The 14,822-nt window shown below is 51.4% G+C and overlaps 1 protein-coding gene across 1 annotated transcript in view; it reads right to left on the bottom strand.

Annotated features, from left to right (window-relative positions):
- Positions 1-13,597, bottom strand: part of GNG4 (G protein subunit gamma 4) — a 33,235-nt gene extending 19,638 nt beyond the window's left edge. Inside the window, exons 1-2 of the mRNA XM_004317900.4 lie at positions 13,483-13,597; positions 7,090-7,198 (exon numbers count right to left, since the gene is read on the bottom strand). Coding sequence (XP_004317948.1) covers positions 7,090-7,188 — 99 coding nt within the window. The 5' untranslated portion in view covers positions 7,189-7,198; positions 13,483-13,597. The remainder of the gene's footprint in view (positions 1-7,089; positions 7,199-13,482) is intronic.
- Positions 13,598-14,822: the final 1,225 nt, after the last annotated feature.

The raw sequence follows: 14,822 nt of genomic DNA, 5'->3' as shown, positions 1-14,822 counted from the left end.
TATATGCTGAAAACTATAAAACATTGATAAAGGAAATTGAAGATGATTTAAAGAAATGGAAAGATACCCCATGCTCATGGATTGGAAGAATTAATATTGTTAAAATGGCTATACTATCCAAAGCAATCTACAAATTTAATGCAATCCCTATCAAAATACCCAAGACATTTTTCACAGAACTAGAACAAATAATTCTAAAATTTATATGCAACCACAAAAGACCCAGAAATGCCAAAGCAATCCTCAGGAAAAAGAAGAAAGCTGGAGTCATAACCCTTCCAGACTTCAGAAACTACTACAAAGCTACAATAATCAAAACAGTATGGTACTGGTGCAAAAACATACAGATTAATGGAATAGACTAGAGAGCTCAAAAATAAGCGCACACACCTATGGTCAATTAATGTATGACAAAGGGGGCAAGAATATACAGTGAAGAAAAGAGTCTCTTCAACAAGTGGTGTTGGGAAAGCTGGCCAGTTACATGTAAATCAATGAAATTAGAACACTCCCTCACACCATATACAAAAATAAACTCAAAATGGTTTAAAGACCTAAATATAAGACATGACACCATAAAACTCCTAGAAGAGAACACTCTTAGACATCTCATGATAGAATCTCTCTTCTTTTATGGCAGTTCCTTCTTTCAGCCTAGTTTCACTACTGCCACCATCTCTTTGGGTGACTTTATGCACATCTGTCATCTGCCATTCTTCTTTTCCTGCCCTCATTTTTTCAGCAGTCTACAGAAGGGAGGCTGACATAGAACAGGGCAATCTGTCTGTCAACAATCAGCAAATCAAGCTTGTGCTGTTTTTTTTTTTATTTTATATGGGAGTATAGTTGATCTACAATGTTGTGTTAGTTTCAGGTGCACCACAAAGTGATTCAGTTATACATATACATATATCTATTCTTTTTCAGATTCTTTTCCCATTTAGGTTATTAAAGAATATTGAGTTCCCTGTGCTATACAGTACGTCCTTGTTGATTATCTATTTTACATATAATAGTGTGTGTATGTTAATCCCAAACTCCTAATTTATCCCACCACCTGCCCCCTCCCCCAGCAACTTTCCCCTTTGGTAACTATAAGTTTGTTTTCAAAGTCTGTGAGTCTGTTTCTGTTCATTTGTATCATTTTTTTTTTTTTTTTTTTTTTTTTTTTTTTTGCGGTAGGTGGGCCTCTCACTGTTGCGGCCTCTCCCGTTGCGGAGCACAGGCTCCGGACGCGCAGGCTCAGCGGCCATGGCTCACGGGCCTAGCCGCTCCGCGGCATGTGGGATCTTCCCGGACCGGGGCACGAACCCGTGTCCCCTGCATCGGCAGGTGGACTCTCAACCACTGCGCCACCAGGGAAGCCCTGTATCATTTTTTTAGATTCCACATATAAGTGATATCATATGATATTTGCCTTTGTCTCACTTACTTCACTTAGTATCATCATCTCTAGGTCCATCCATGTTGCTGCAAATGGCATTATGTCATTCTTTTTTATGGCTGAGTAATATTCCATTGTATATATGTACCACATCTTCTTTATCCATTCATCTGTAAGCTTGTGGTGACAAGACTACTTTCATCCCAAGGGCGGCACTTTTTGGGGTTGTTAGCACGCCCACAGCTGTTTAAGTTATCTACTGAAGGCAAGTGAGAGAGATGGGCCTAATGCTGCTTGGCAAGTCTGTCAGCTTCCTGGTCCCTGGCTGAGAGGTACTGGTTTGCTCAAGGTGTGTATCCATCCCCAGAGCCTAACAGGCCACAGCCCATGCGGTTGGCCCAGTGTCAGGAGAATCAGAACACCCTGAGGGGTACCCAGTGGAGAGGCAGCTCCCAGAAGCCCTCCTGGGAGCCTGGGACCTGGCCTGCTCAGGGCCTCTGCATCTCCCCCAGGGGGCAACGCCTTTTCTGCAGCTGAAGTCTTCTCTTGGGCTGGACGGTCAGGCTCCAGAAACCACTTTCTCCACTTAAGAATCTTATACTTTGCTCAGCTCGTATCTGCCGTGATTTCTCAACAAATTTTCCCTATTTGATGATCCATGTCATATATGTGCTTTCCCAATAGAACTTTATATTGCTTGAACCTCTAAAGGATGAGAGTAAGAATAAGGTTATGGGTGCCCTTTTCCAAGGGACCAAAACAGTTTCCAAGCCATCTTTTATGTGCTCGCTATTTATTTATTCATTCATTTATTCATTCATTCATTCATTTTTGGCTGCATTGAATCTTCGTTGCTGCATGCGGGCTTTCTCTAGTTGTGGCGAGCGGGGGCTACTCTTCGTTGCAGTGCGCGGGCTTCTCATTGCGGTGGCTTCTCTTGTTGTGGAACATGGGGTCTAGGTGCATGGGCTTCAGTAGTTGTGGCACGCGGGCTCAGTAGTTGCGGCTCACGGGCTCCAGAGCGCAGGCTCAGTAGTTGTGGCGCACGGGCTTAGTTGCTCCACAGCATGTGGGATCCTCCCGGACCAGGGCTCGAACCCATGTCCCCTGCACTGGCAGGCAGATTCTTAACTACTGTGCCAGCAGGGAAGTCCCTGTGCTCTTTATTTTTTAAGATCCTGAGTATTATTTGCTAAGCTTCTGCTTTTGGGGAGGCCATATAGGTTCTATGCTGAATCCTCCCTGTGCTTACGATGCATGGAACACATTTACCTTTTTTTTTAAGCAGCTGATACAGGTTCACAAAGGGGAACACCCAGCTTTGTTGGGAAATGCCCCGGTGAGCTTTGAGGTAGGATGGAGAAGAGTCACATGGATGCTGGGGGAGAGGGCTGAGCTGGGGAAGGCAGTCAATAAACATTAAAGGAATGAAGGTAGGATAAGCAGCTTCTGGCAGGAAAGAGCTCTCTACAGCGGCCCCCTTTGTCTTGTCACTAACCTTACACCAGGTGCCCCCCATGCTCTACTCATCTCTGGCCCTAGCACCCCTTTCACATTGTTTGACCACACAGTACCTTGCCTAATCCGTTGGTTCTTTCCATAGATCAAAGAAGTAGAAATGAAGAATAGGTAATTAACAGATGACCAGATCTCTCCCCTAGCTTCCGTGTCAGTAATCTCGCCAACTAACTGTGTGAACAAGACAACACCCAAAGAACGATCACGAGGAATCAACAAGCCTGCACACACGCCTGCAATTATTTCTTCCACGGGGCCTCCAGCTGTTTCCCCTTGTTCTTCCCTCTCTCCGGGCCCCATGGAAGGCACGGCACACTCGCTTTTCCTACATCCTCACCATGCAGTCAGACTGCCCTTTTCCCCCTTCATCTGGACCTGGCATTGCCCTCACTGTTTGTATGAGGTCAGTGAATTCTAGGTACTGTTCCTCTCCTCCTTCCACACAGCTTCCCTCGGTCATTTACCCCCAGGCTCCCTTTTTCCTTCTTCCCCTCCTGCAGTAAACTCTCAGCCACCCTAGAAAGGCCACTTCTTCTCCCTGGTGACGCTGTTCCTATTTCCACCCTCCTCAAGGTCCTCATCAAGGTCAATCTGGGTATCCTTGACGGAGTCTCTTTCTTCCCACATTCTGTTTTTATTGTCTGGCTTAACTGATATCAATACACACTTTTTTTTTTTTGCCGCCAAAGAGTTGCATCAAGTAGATTTTTCCCCAAAGCCATCCTGTGCCCTGAAGCAAGGGGCGTCCGTCTAGTGATGCAAATCAAGTGTGAGGGACTCCCAGTGGTTACGACTTTGCCTTCCAATGCAGGGGGTGCGAATTCGGTCCCTGGCCGGGGAGCTAATAGGATCCCACATGCCTTGCGGCCATAAAACCAAAACATAAAACAGAAGCCATAAAAAAATAACAAAAAAACAGAAGCCATATTGTAACAACTTCAATAAAGACTTTAAAAATGGTCCACATCAAAAAACAAAAAAAATCGGGCTTCCCTGGTGGTACAGTGGTTGAGAGTCCGCCTGCCGATGCAGGGGACACGGGTTCGTGCCCCGGTCCGGGAAGATCCCACATGCCACGGAGCAGCTGGGTCCGTGACCCATGGCCGCTGAGGCTGTGCGTCCGGAGCCTGTGCTCCACAGCGGGAGAGACCACAGCAGTGAGAGGCCCACATACCACAAAAAAAAAAAAAATCTTAAAAACAACAATATCAAATAAAGTGTGAGCGTAACACCCATGAGGATGGCTATTATTTTAAAAAAAGGAAAATAACAAGTATTGGCGAGGATGTGGGGGTGGGGAGGATGTAAAAAGGTATGGCTACCATGGAAACCGGTATGGTGGTTCCTCAAAAAAGTTAAACATAGAATTACCATATGATCCAGCAATGCCAATTCTGGGCATATACCCCAAAGAACTGAAAGCAGGGACCCAAACACTTGCACACTCATGTTCACAGCAGCGCTCTTCACAATAGCCAAAAGGTGGAAACAACCCAAATGTCCATCAACAGATGAATGGGTAAGTAAAACGTGGTCCACGCACATAATGAAATACTATTCAGCCTGACAAAGGAATGAAATCCTGACATGCTACACTGGACAGACCCTGAAGGCATATGCCAAGTGAAATAAGCCATACACAAAATTCAGACAAATATTGCATGATTCCGTGTACATCAATGAGGTACCTCGAAGAGTCAAATTCATAGAGACAGAAAGTAGGAGAGGTTGCTGGGGCTAAGGAAGCGGGGGCGGCGACAGGGAGTTAGAGCTTAATGGGTGGAGTTTCTGTTTTGGGGGATAAGGAAGAGCTCTGGAAATGGGTGGCTCTGCACAATACCGTGGACGTACGCAATGCTAGTTAACGGTACACTTAAAAATGGCTAAACTGATAAGTTACATGTTATATGTATCTTACCACAATTTAAAACAAACAAAGAAAAAGTTCAAGGTTGTGTGAGCAAAACCCAAGCCAAAAAACCACACGTGACTGTGAAGCTACGGCCAGCATGTGGTTCCTCAGGGCCACCTCTGTCCTCAGGCAGCCCTGGATCATCTCTGCTGTGACGACACTCTGCCAGCTCTGAACCAAATCTGACACGGCTGTCACTGGCCCTGGAATTACCACAGAGGCCGCAGATCCCGCCGGGCGGCTTCTCCCAGGATCAAGGAGCCGCATTTCCATAACCTACTCACCGCAAGAACAGGACTGCCCATCCCTTGATGCCACCTGAGTAACAAACTGGACTCTGAGTTGCCTTATGATCTCCTCCGCCTCTTTCGGAGACTGTGCACGTGCCTTTAGTGACTCCTGAAGGGCCCTTCCTCGTGGGGACACGTGGTCCCCACCATGACTCCTGGGTGGTGAAGGTCACAGGTGAGGACCTGTTATCACCGAGTGTATCTTCCTTGCCAAAGTAAAACTCCCCAGCATGGTGACTGTCCTATCGCCAAAACCGGTGCCCACCATCTTTCCAGTCCTCAGGCCATGGGCTTGACGGTTGGGGTCTAGCTTCTCTCTTCCTGGCGGCTCCCACACTTACCCTGTAAGTTCTGCTGAGTTTCTTGCGCACTGGCCTCTCCATCCTGCCTCTGCTCTCTTCCCCTCGAGGCCTCTCCCGGGTACCTCTACAGCTTCCGCTGCCCTCGGCCTCTGACGACTTTATCGACTGTTGTTAGTCATCCCGTACGTAGCCTCGGCGCACACCCAGTCATTTCCATGAACTGTACGTGTGCACACGGCATCCCCCAGCTGCCCTCCCAGCACAACTACCAGCTCTTCCGTCAAGTCCAAGTGCTCGCAATGAGTCACAGTCAGCTCACACTGGCCTTCCCTTCTCCCCCGTGTCACCTCCCAACCCACTCCCAGCTCACGACTCCCGGGAGTCTTCTCTGAGCAACATGACGGAACATTCCACTCGTGTTTATATCCCAGGACTGCGCTGAGGCCAGAGCACGTGCTCAGGCATCTCTGTCCAAAGAGCGAATCTCACCGCATTCTCGTCCTCTCACCAAGGTCTAGTCTATCCTTGAACCAGTAGCCTCCTGACTGTCTGCAGTGCTCATCCTTAGACCCATTTCTACACCACTGGGGCTCCCCTTCTTTAAGAACTGTTTCTCTTCTTGCTTCCTCTTCTAGCCTAGGGATCAAGGACTGATGTCTAATTTGTAGTTGGTATCAGTACGTGCAGATATAGCTGGTCCACTTAGACCGATGTGTATCGTCCTGCATCCCCTTCTTGCGTGGTATATACACTGTGTCACTCACTGGGATTGCTTACTGCCTCCTTGGACAGCTCGTACCTGGACGTCCCCAGGGAAGGGGAATAACTATCCTGACGGAAGCAGAAGCTGGTGTTATCTGGCCACAGCTCTCGGGGGTGGGAGCCTGGGGAAGGGACTGCTCGCTCTGCCAACAGAAGGCTTTAGGAGTCCCCCGGTGCCCCATGGATTCTGTCTTATTTGCATCCCAGTGTCTGGGTGAGAGCCCTGTGTTGTGTCCCAAAAGGCCACAGACACACTGGACTCGTGTTTCCTGCTGTCAGATTCCCGATGGGCTTCCAGGTGTATTACAGTCCATGAACCTAACTAAGCGGCATCTCAGAGCCACTTGCTCCGCCTGGCCCCCTGCTTGCTTCAAAGTGGCACCTCCAGAAGAGCTGGCTTCATCTCACTTCAGCTCGCCCAGCGTGAAGACAACTACACTCCTCAGAGAAACGAACATGGTGGGAGGCGGCTGGCACCTCTTCCCTCTCCTCCCCAAAGGAGCCTATGACAAACGCGGTGCACGGCTCAATGCTGCACTCCCGACAGCGCCCCTGTCAAAATACGTGATGCTGTTTAACCTCAGAGTCACTGGATCAGGCAGGAAAACTATGACGGATCTCACGGCTCAACTCTCCCTCGCTTACTGGCATGACAACGGAGCTAAAGAGAGCTGAGATGGATACGGGTCTATTTTTGGCGACTCCTCACGGAATCCACACACTGTGTATTCTGCACCCACTGGCTGCTCAGGCACGCTCTGAACCCCGCAGCAAACGCTCGTCTGTAAACGTTACAGCCGCCAGTTGGCTGGATGCGCTATGGGGCGACGCATCTGCTCTCATGAGGCTGCTCTGAGCATGGGGGGCACTGTTTGGAGCTGAGCGTTGGTCAGAGGGCCAGGCCGGCTTGTGCGTGCTTACCTTCACCCTGTCCATGCAGGCCTCCATCTTCAGCTGCTCCACAGCCTTCCTGGCTTGGGAGATGCTGGCAGTGCTGTTACTGGACATGCCTTCTTTCATTCTGCTGCCCCTGAAACAACCAAAGTTAAGGGGTTGAAAGAGCTGCTTTTCCAAAGTGAGGCAGAACCCCCCTCAGCTTTCTCACCTCCTACCCCCTGCAGCTTCTCTTTCCAGGCCAGGAAGCCATAGGAGCAGACCCTCCTGGGATAAGAGGAAGGAGTGCTTCATCTGAGTGACGGGAGCAAGCCATCAGGCTCCTGTTTGCCAGACCTTCTCAGCCCCAGCGAGAGGAAACAGAAGATAACAGATGGTCCCAGAGTCACATTACCACCCCCATGGCCATAAGTAATACCTTGACATTTGTACGGTGCTTTGCTAGTAATAAATCATTTTCGTACACATTTGTTCACTCACTCCTCTAGCAGCCCTGAAAGTGGGCAAAATAGACTGAGTTTTGTTTTACAAGTAAAGAAAGTGCAGAACTCAGAGAAACGAAGCCAAGAGTCAAAGGTCCCACAGCCAAAATCTGTGGACCCAGAACGCAAACGCAAAGCGTTGAAGCCTAGCTGAGGGCTCTTTCCACTGTCTCACATGGCATCCTCTAGCCGGCTACACTGCAAAGTGCAAGTTTCCCCTGAATGAGCCTGCTTTATTACTCTTTTTTTAAAATTAGTTTATTTATTTGGCCACGCCATGCAGCATGTTGGCTCTTAGTTCCCTGACCAGGGATCCAACCCGCACCCCCTGCAGTGGAAGCAGGGAGTCTTAACCACTGGACCTCCAGGGAAGTCCCGCTTTATTATTCGTTTTAATTTGCTGCCATTCCAAAACATTTACAGACTTTATGTTGGGAGTTCGTTTTTAAACAAGAACACATATAAACACATACACACCTATCCCAAACATACATTTGTTTTTCTAGAAGGGGGAAGAAATTCTTCCTGACCCAACATGTCATTCTGCCAGAAGACCCCTGTGATGCTAACTGCTCCACAGCAAAGCACATGCCGTAGGCTACCGTTACCGCAACGAACGAGAAAGTACCCAGAGGAGGTCTACTCGGGCTAGCCCGAGAGCTGGAGGTGGGTCTCCCGGCGCCACCGGTTTTCCGCAGCGCACAGTGAGGCGGCAGGAGGCGAGGCCAGTCCCGTGGTGGGCAGGCCACACTCTGGCTTTTCTCATTCACACTGGCTCTCTGGCCCAGAGGAGGCCTGATGGCAACTTCATCTGTCCACAGGCAATGTTCGAAAAATAAAACTTCCTTCTTCTAAGACAGAGCAGCCACCAAAAGCACAGTGTAACAGGGGTGTGTTCCTGTCGTGGTTGGGAACTTTTATTTCCCAGGAAGGGAAGGAGAAGCATGAGTAGTTGAGGATTTTGCAACCCGGCGGAGCAGCCACCTACCCCCGCACTCTACAGAGATGCGCGTGCAATTCTGCATGTGTGTTCAGGGCTGTGTCCCTGTGTGCCCACGTGCCTGAAGGGCGCGCCCTCTGCCAGGCAGTGTGTGCAGGGCGGCCCCTCTGTGCACGGGTGTGTTTACATGTCCCTGTGTCCACACAAAAGGAAGGAGAAGATGCAGTCTACTCCCCAGCCTCCTCAGCCTGACCGACAAGTGAAAACGGGCCCTGAGATGACTGTCCTCAGATTCTCATTGTCCAGCCCCGTTCCTGAAATCACCCCTCTCTTCCCTCATCACTGACTTGGGGGGTTCAGGAGTTGAGGAAGTGGAGGGGTGGCAGGGACCAGGGGGGCTTCGTGAGAGGAAGCTGAGCCCGGGGTCAGCAGAAGTGAAGAAAGGAAGATCCGGGGAAAGGGAGCTGGGGGAAGGAATCTGAATTGCATGTGGGTGTGTGCGAGTGTATGTGTGAGTCAGGGTGGGTGTGAGTGTGTGTGTGTGTGTGTGTGTGTGAGGGTGGGTGTTACTGTGTGTGTGTGCGTGAGTGAAGGTGGGTGTTTGTGTGTGTGAGGGTGGGTGTTTGTGTGTCTGAGAGTGTGTGTGAGGGTGTGTGTGTGAGGGTGGGTGTTTGTGTGAGTGTGTGTGTAAGTGAGGGTGAGTGTGTGTCAGTGTGTGTGTGTCAGTGTGTGTGAGTGTGTGAGGGTTGGGGTGTGTGTGTGTGTGAGAGGGTGGGTGTTTGTGTGTGAGTATGTGTGAGGGTGTGTGTGTTTGAGGGTGTGTGTGTGTGTGAGAGTGTGTGAGTGAGGGTGGGTGTGAGCGTATAGAAAACGTTACCTGCAGAACCGGATCCCCGTCCGTCCCCCTGGAACCGCCCTCTCCTTCCCTGCTGCCCCAGGACTGGCCCTGACCCCGCTCTGCCGCTTTCTCATCCTTCCCCTGGTCACAGAGAAAGGGCACATTTTCAACCCTCTCCTCAACACAGAGCGAGAAGTCTGGCCAAATGCTTAATATTGGACAAACGGCCTTTTCCGTTTCGTGTCCAAGAGATAAAATAAGCAGGTGGGGTGGGCCCAGCACCTGGCGCCGCGTGTCTTCTCCCTCCTGTGTCCCCTCCGTGGGCCCCTCCGCCTCCCTGCTCTCCCCACCGGGTCCCCCTCCAGACCGCGTCTGCCCCCAGCCAGGAGGGCTCTGCTCCCAGGCCCTGGTGTCCTCATCCCCTTCCTCCTCCTCAGTCTCAAAGCCCCGGGGCCTCCACAGTGTCTGTCAGACCACAGCCCCGCATTGTCGTCACTCTCCCAAGACTTGCCTTCTTCCCTCTGTCCCCCAAACCCAGCACTTTCAATCTAACTCCTTCCCCTCCCAGCCCCCTCGGAAGGGCTGCTGGAGAAACGCCCCCAAAAGCTGGGGACTGGTGCCCAAAGACTTGACAGGCCAGCCTGAGCGGGTCCTCAAGGCCGCCTGGCGACCTCAGCCCGTTCCCATCACCCCTCCCTCTGCCCTCCTGACCACGTCAATCTCCATCACCTCCTCACCACCTCTGTCCTCTCGTCCTTGGAAGGCGACCTCAGCTTCCACGGAACAGAGGAAAAGCCGTTAGGGCAGAACCTCCTTGACTCCAGCTCCACCTCCTACGGTTGCTCGGTGTCCACACGCATCCTGCCCTCCATCCGTGCCTCTGCATCAGGACCTGCTGCTGGCCCTCCCCATGGCTGCCCACTTCCCTGCTGCCCCTGAGAGCAGAGCCCACCTTCTGCTTCAGGGGCCCATGGTGCCACACGCCATTTCCCACCTCCCTTGCACAAGGACCAGAGCGCATGAGCCCGTCCTAATCAAGGCGACGTGCGGGGAAATCTGCAGGGGACTTGTAGGAAAGGTTTTCCTTCCTAGTCAAGGTCCACCAGGAGAAGTCCCAGTCTTTGGCTGGCTTCACTGAGAGTTGCCATCGTGACGTTGGGGAATGGACCCAGGGCAAAGGCAGGAGACTCATGGAGAAACAGATCCAGAGCCCTGAGATGCGTGGATCCCGGACACTCTACTTCGGACCCTTGATACTGACAGAATATATTCCTCACAGTCTAGGCCATACTTCTTGGGTCACCTGTCACTTGCGGCTGAAAGCACCTCCTTACCCAAGCCTGACACCTCACCTGTAGCGGACCTGTCCCCTTCTTGGGGCTCTGACCTGCCTCGCACCCCACTTTCTCCTGTAACATCAGTGTCTCTGGGTGCCTTCTTTCTCAGCACATAAAAATACGTTTATGTCTTTTTCATCATCTCAAAACAAGCACCAACAACATAACATAGAACCCTCCCTTCCCCCCATTTCCACTGTTGCTCAGGAAGGAGGTGGAGAGGTAACTACAGATGCACATAGAAGGGCCCCCTAAGTAACTAAACGTGGAGATGCTAAAAATAAGGATGCAAAGCCCTGTCCCCAGTACAGGGATGACAAGCCTGCCCACCTCACCCCCCTGCTCTGCTGCCCCTGGGCTCGCTGACCCCATTTATAGGATGTCACTCTTGTTGCCGTCAGTGACTTATAAGCCACTTCACACGTGCACGTTTCTGTCCTGTCTCCAAGTGGCCAGTAAGGATTCTCAAGCATATGCACACCCAGAGCCCAGACTGTGGCGCCACAGACCAGAACCTGCATTTCACAACCTCCCAAGGTGATTCTGGCACGTCCCAGAGGTGGAGCACCACGGCTGGCAGTAAATCGTTTCCACTCCGTCGTTCCTGTACGTCCATCAGATCACCTTGGAAGGTGGGTGTTCGTGTACCTTCAGGACTCTTTAATCAGTCCTTTACAAATTTTCATGGGCATATGAATCCCTGGGGATCTGGACAAAATGCAGATTTTTTGATTAAATGAGTTGGGGTTTGGTCCAAGATTTTGCATTTCTAACAAGCCCCCAGTTGCTGCTGGTCCGGGGACCACACTTTGAGTAGCAAGGCTCTGAATCACCAAACGTTAATACTGGAAGGGACCTCAGAGGTCCAGGTCCTACCCCTTTATTTTTCGAATTTTCAAGGAGGTTAAAGAACTTAATTTTGCAGAGATCTTTAATGGAAGTGGAAGGAAGCATTTCCCCGATGCTGCCCGGGCTGGTCGCCCCTCCTCAGCCTGGTGGGGCCTTCAGGGCACTAAGAGGCCGTTACCCATCACTTGGGCTAGCCTGCTCTCCCAGGACAGGCTCACCCCTCGAGTGACCCTAAACCCGCCTAACTTGGGCATGCAATGGCAGGGAGGATTCCCCCACCCGCTGTGGTGTCAAGATAACCCAGGGACACAGTTGGCCCTGGAGAAGGAAATGGCTTTTGTCAAATGGAGCTAAAGGCAACTGAACCTTTTAAAGATAGGACCCCATGGGAAGGTCTCTGAGGGCCTCCCTCCCCTACCTGGTCAGGCACCTCTTAGGTTCCACATCGCTGCCCTTTCAAGACTGTAACTGAGAAGGACCCTATGGGGCCTTCCCGGGACAGAGCCCTCCCCCATATCCTCCACTTCAGCTCCTCTCTGAAGCACCTAGATGACAGTGTCTGATGCACATTTCCTGAGTTGTTCTGTACATCCTAAAACCCCCGCCAAATGGAAGAAATTAACTACCTGACGACCACGAGCATGAAGCCCCCAGACCTACTGGGGCCTGAGGATTGATGATGTGACACCGTCCTGTGACCTCACCTTCAGTCAATCAGAGAACTGTGCGTGAGCTGATCACATCCCCTGGGACTCCCCTCTCTCACTCAGCCTTTAAAATGCTTTCCTGAAACCTACCAGGGAGTTCGGGCGTTCTGAGCACTAGCCGCCCTGGACTCCTTGGTTGACACCCTGCAAAGAACGCTGCACTTTCCTTCACCACCACCCGGTGTCAGCAGACTGGCTTTACTGTGGGCGGGAGAGTGGACCTAAGTCTGGTTTGGCAACAAGACTACCCAGACACCATACCTCCACGGGAACAGATGGATGTCTCTCTCCATATACGTATGTGTGCATGTACACCCACCTTGACCCAAGAAGAAACGTGGAAGTAGGGAAGAATGGAGATGCAATGAAGCTGAACATGAATACTGGCCACCGGTGGACCACGAACTTGACCCTTGGCTTTTTAGCGGACAAGGCAGAAGGAAAGGGAAACGAGCCGACTACTCAGGAGACTGGCTCTGTCACCTCGGTGGTCAGACCTCTCTCTCCTCCGGCACACGGGATACACTCACACAGACAGCTTTCCCAGGGAGGTTCTAACGGGCTGCATCCTGTGGTGTATAACTGGGTAAACTCAGAGTCAGGGGCAGGGCAGTGCAAGGTGGTTCAATCCCCAGTGCTGCCCATCTGACCTGACTCGGGATACAGTGTTTAGAATTTCATCGTGCCTTTTCAACCATCCTCCCTAACATGACTTATCTCCACAAGCCCTTGCTATGTGTCGGCTGGCAGAGTGCTGCAGTCCGTCTCTCTGGGAAATGCCTGAAAAACAGCTGTTGCCAGCGAGCACAGCCCTCTAGGCCTAAAGGGACCAAGCAGCTTAGACTGCAAGGTGGGCTGGGTGGGAGTGTTGGTTCACCTTCACCCCCTTTGTCACAGCGAGTTGCTGAACAAGGGTGCCTGCCTGAGTAACATCTCTGTTCCTAGTGGGGAGAGCACACAGCTTGATTCCCACCCCGGCCAGCAACCCATGGACATGGCTTGGTTCTCCTCCTGATGCTCCCCCAGGAGGGGGCACATCCATAATGTGAGGGATGATGTGAGGAGGGGGGTAAAACAGGCTTCATGAGGGCCCTACATCTGGGATGATGACATCTGCTAGAAGAGGAAAGTGATGGTGTGAGGACCTGGCCACCCATCAAGGAGCCTGCCAGCCCAGCCTCACCCCAGGCCCACACACGCACTGCTGGCAGAGACACCTGCTCTCCAGAGAGAACCTGCTCTTGGACAGGGTACGTTACCTCCTCACCTGCTGAGAGATGGCACAGCGACAGGCCTGGGCAGGGGATGGGCTGGCGGCAGTGGCAGCTGACAGTCGTCAGATGAGAGGCTGAGTCAGGGCTCCTGCTTTGAGGCTCACCTGGAAGCACAACCAGAGATGGGTCACCAGGTGCAGCAGAAGCCAGGCGTCTCCCAGACAGCCCCAGCTCCCTCCGTGCCCTGCCCTCGAGCTCAGCAGCTGTCTCTCCCATATCAGACCCCAGGGGAGACGGTGAGCTAAAGGCAGAAAGAGAAGGCCCCAATCCGACAAAGAGCACAGGGGAACATCTGGAGGCCACAGGCCACCTGGGGCCTCCCGTACCTGCACGCTGCCCTCACCCACCCCACTCCAGACAGACCTCTGCCAAACAGGAACAGTTTAGATGTTTTCTTTCTTCTTATGAAAAGATACGTCCATTGTAGAAAAATGTGAGTATAGAGAAAATTACAGCAAAGAAAATAAAGACAGATTATAATGCATTTTTAAAAAATTTATTTATTTTATTTATTTATTTTTGGCTGCTTGGGTCTTCGCTGCTGCGCACGGGCTTTCTCTAGTTGCGGCGAAGGGGGGCTACTCTTCAGCCATTGCGGTGGCTTCTCTTGTTGCGGAGCATGTGCTCTAGGCGCCCGGGCTTCAGGAGTTGTGGCTCGCGGGCTCTGGAGTGCAGGCTCAGTAGTTGTGGCGCATGGGCTTAGTTGCTCTGTGGCGTGTGAGATCTTCCCGGACCAGGGCTGGAACCCGTGTCCCCTGCATCGGCAGGTGGATTCTTAACCACTGCGCCACCAGGGAAGCCCTACAATGCATTTTGCCAGAGACAATTCTGGTTAACATGTTGATGCTTATTATTCTCACACATACTAGGAATAACCTGATTCCAACCAGAGGACATTTAGAAGAGATGATTTGATTAGATGGCTTTAAAGCAGGGGACTCTCCATGGAGAAACAATGAGCCCCGCCAACTCCCTCCCCCAGAAAGGCTGACTCTGGGACAATGGGCTCCCTCCCCCAGGGCTCCCAGCATCCTGCCCTAGAGCATCCATCTCCCAGGATCCCAGTGAACTTGGACCAAAAACAAAGGCCAGACAGGAATGGACTGACAGCGCTGTTTATTCCCCCAGCTAGAGGGGCATCCAAATGCGCTTTGGTTTGAGGTCGTTTGGGCCCGTTGTACAGCTTCACCAACACCCATGCCTGCTGTTTCCAAAGTGATTGTTTCTTCCTGTCACAGTAATTTGTTGCATCTGGGTGCTTCCCATCCCCCCAGATTGTTAGACTTTTATGGAGTTTTATTCTCATCTCCTTCCCTGTTTTGTTTTCTCATCC

The sequence above is a fragment of the Tursiops truncatus genome, chromosome 16 (genome assembly GCF_011762595.2).
Source record: "Tursiops truncatus isolate mTurTru1 chromosome 16, mTurTru1.mat.Y, whole genome shotgun sequence".
NCBI classification, from domain to species: domain Eukaryota; kingdom Metazoa; phylum Chordata; class Mammalia; order Artiodactyla; family Delphinidae; genus Tursiops; species Tursiops truncatus.
The sequence above is the reverse complement of the archived record's forward strand: the minus strand, read 5'-3'. Positions and strand labels throughout refer to the sequence as shown.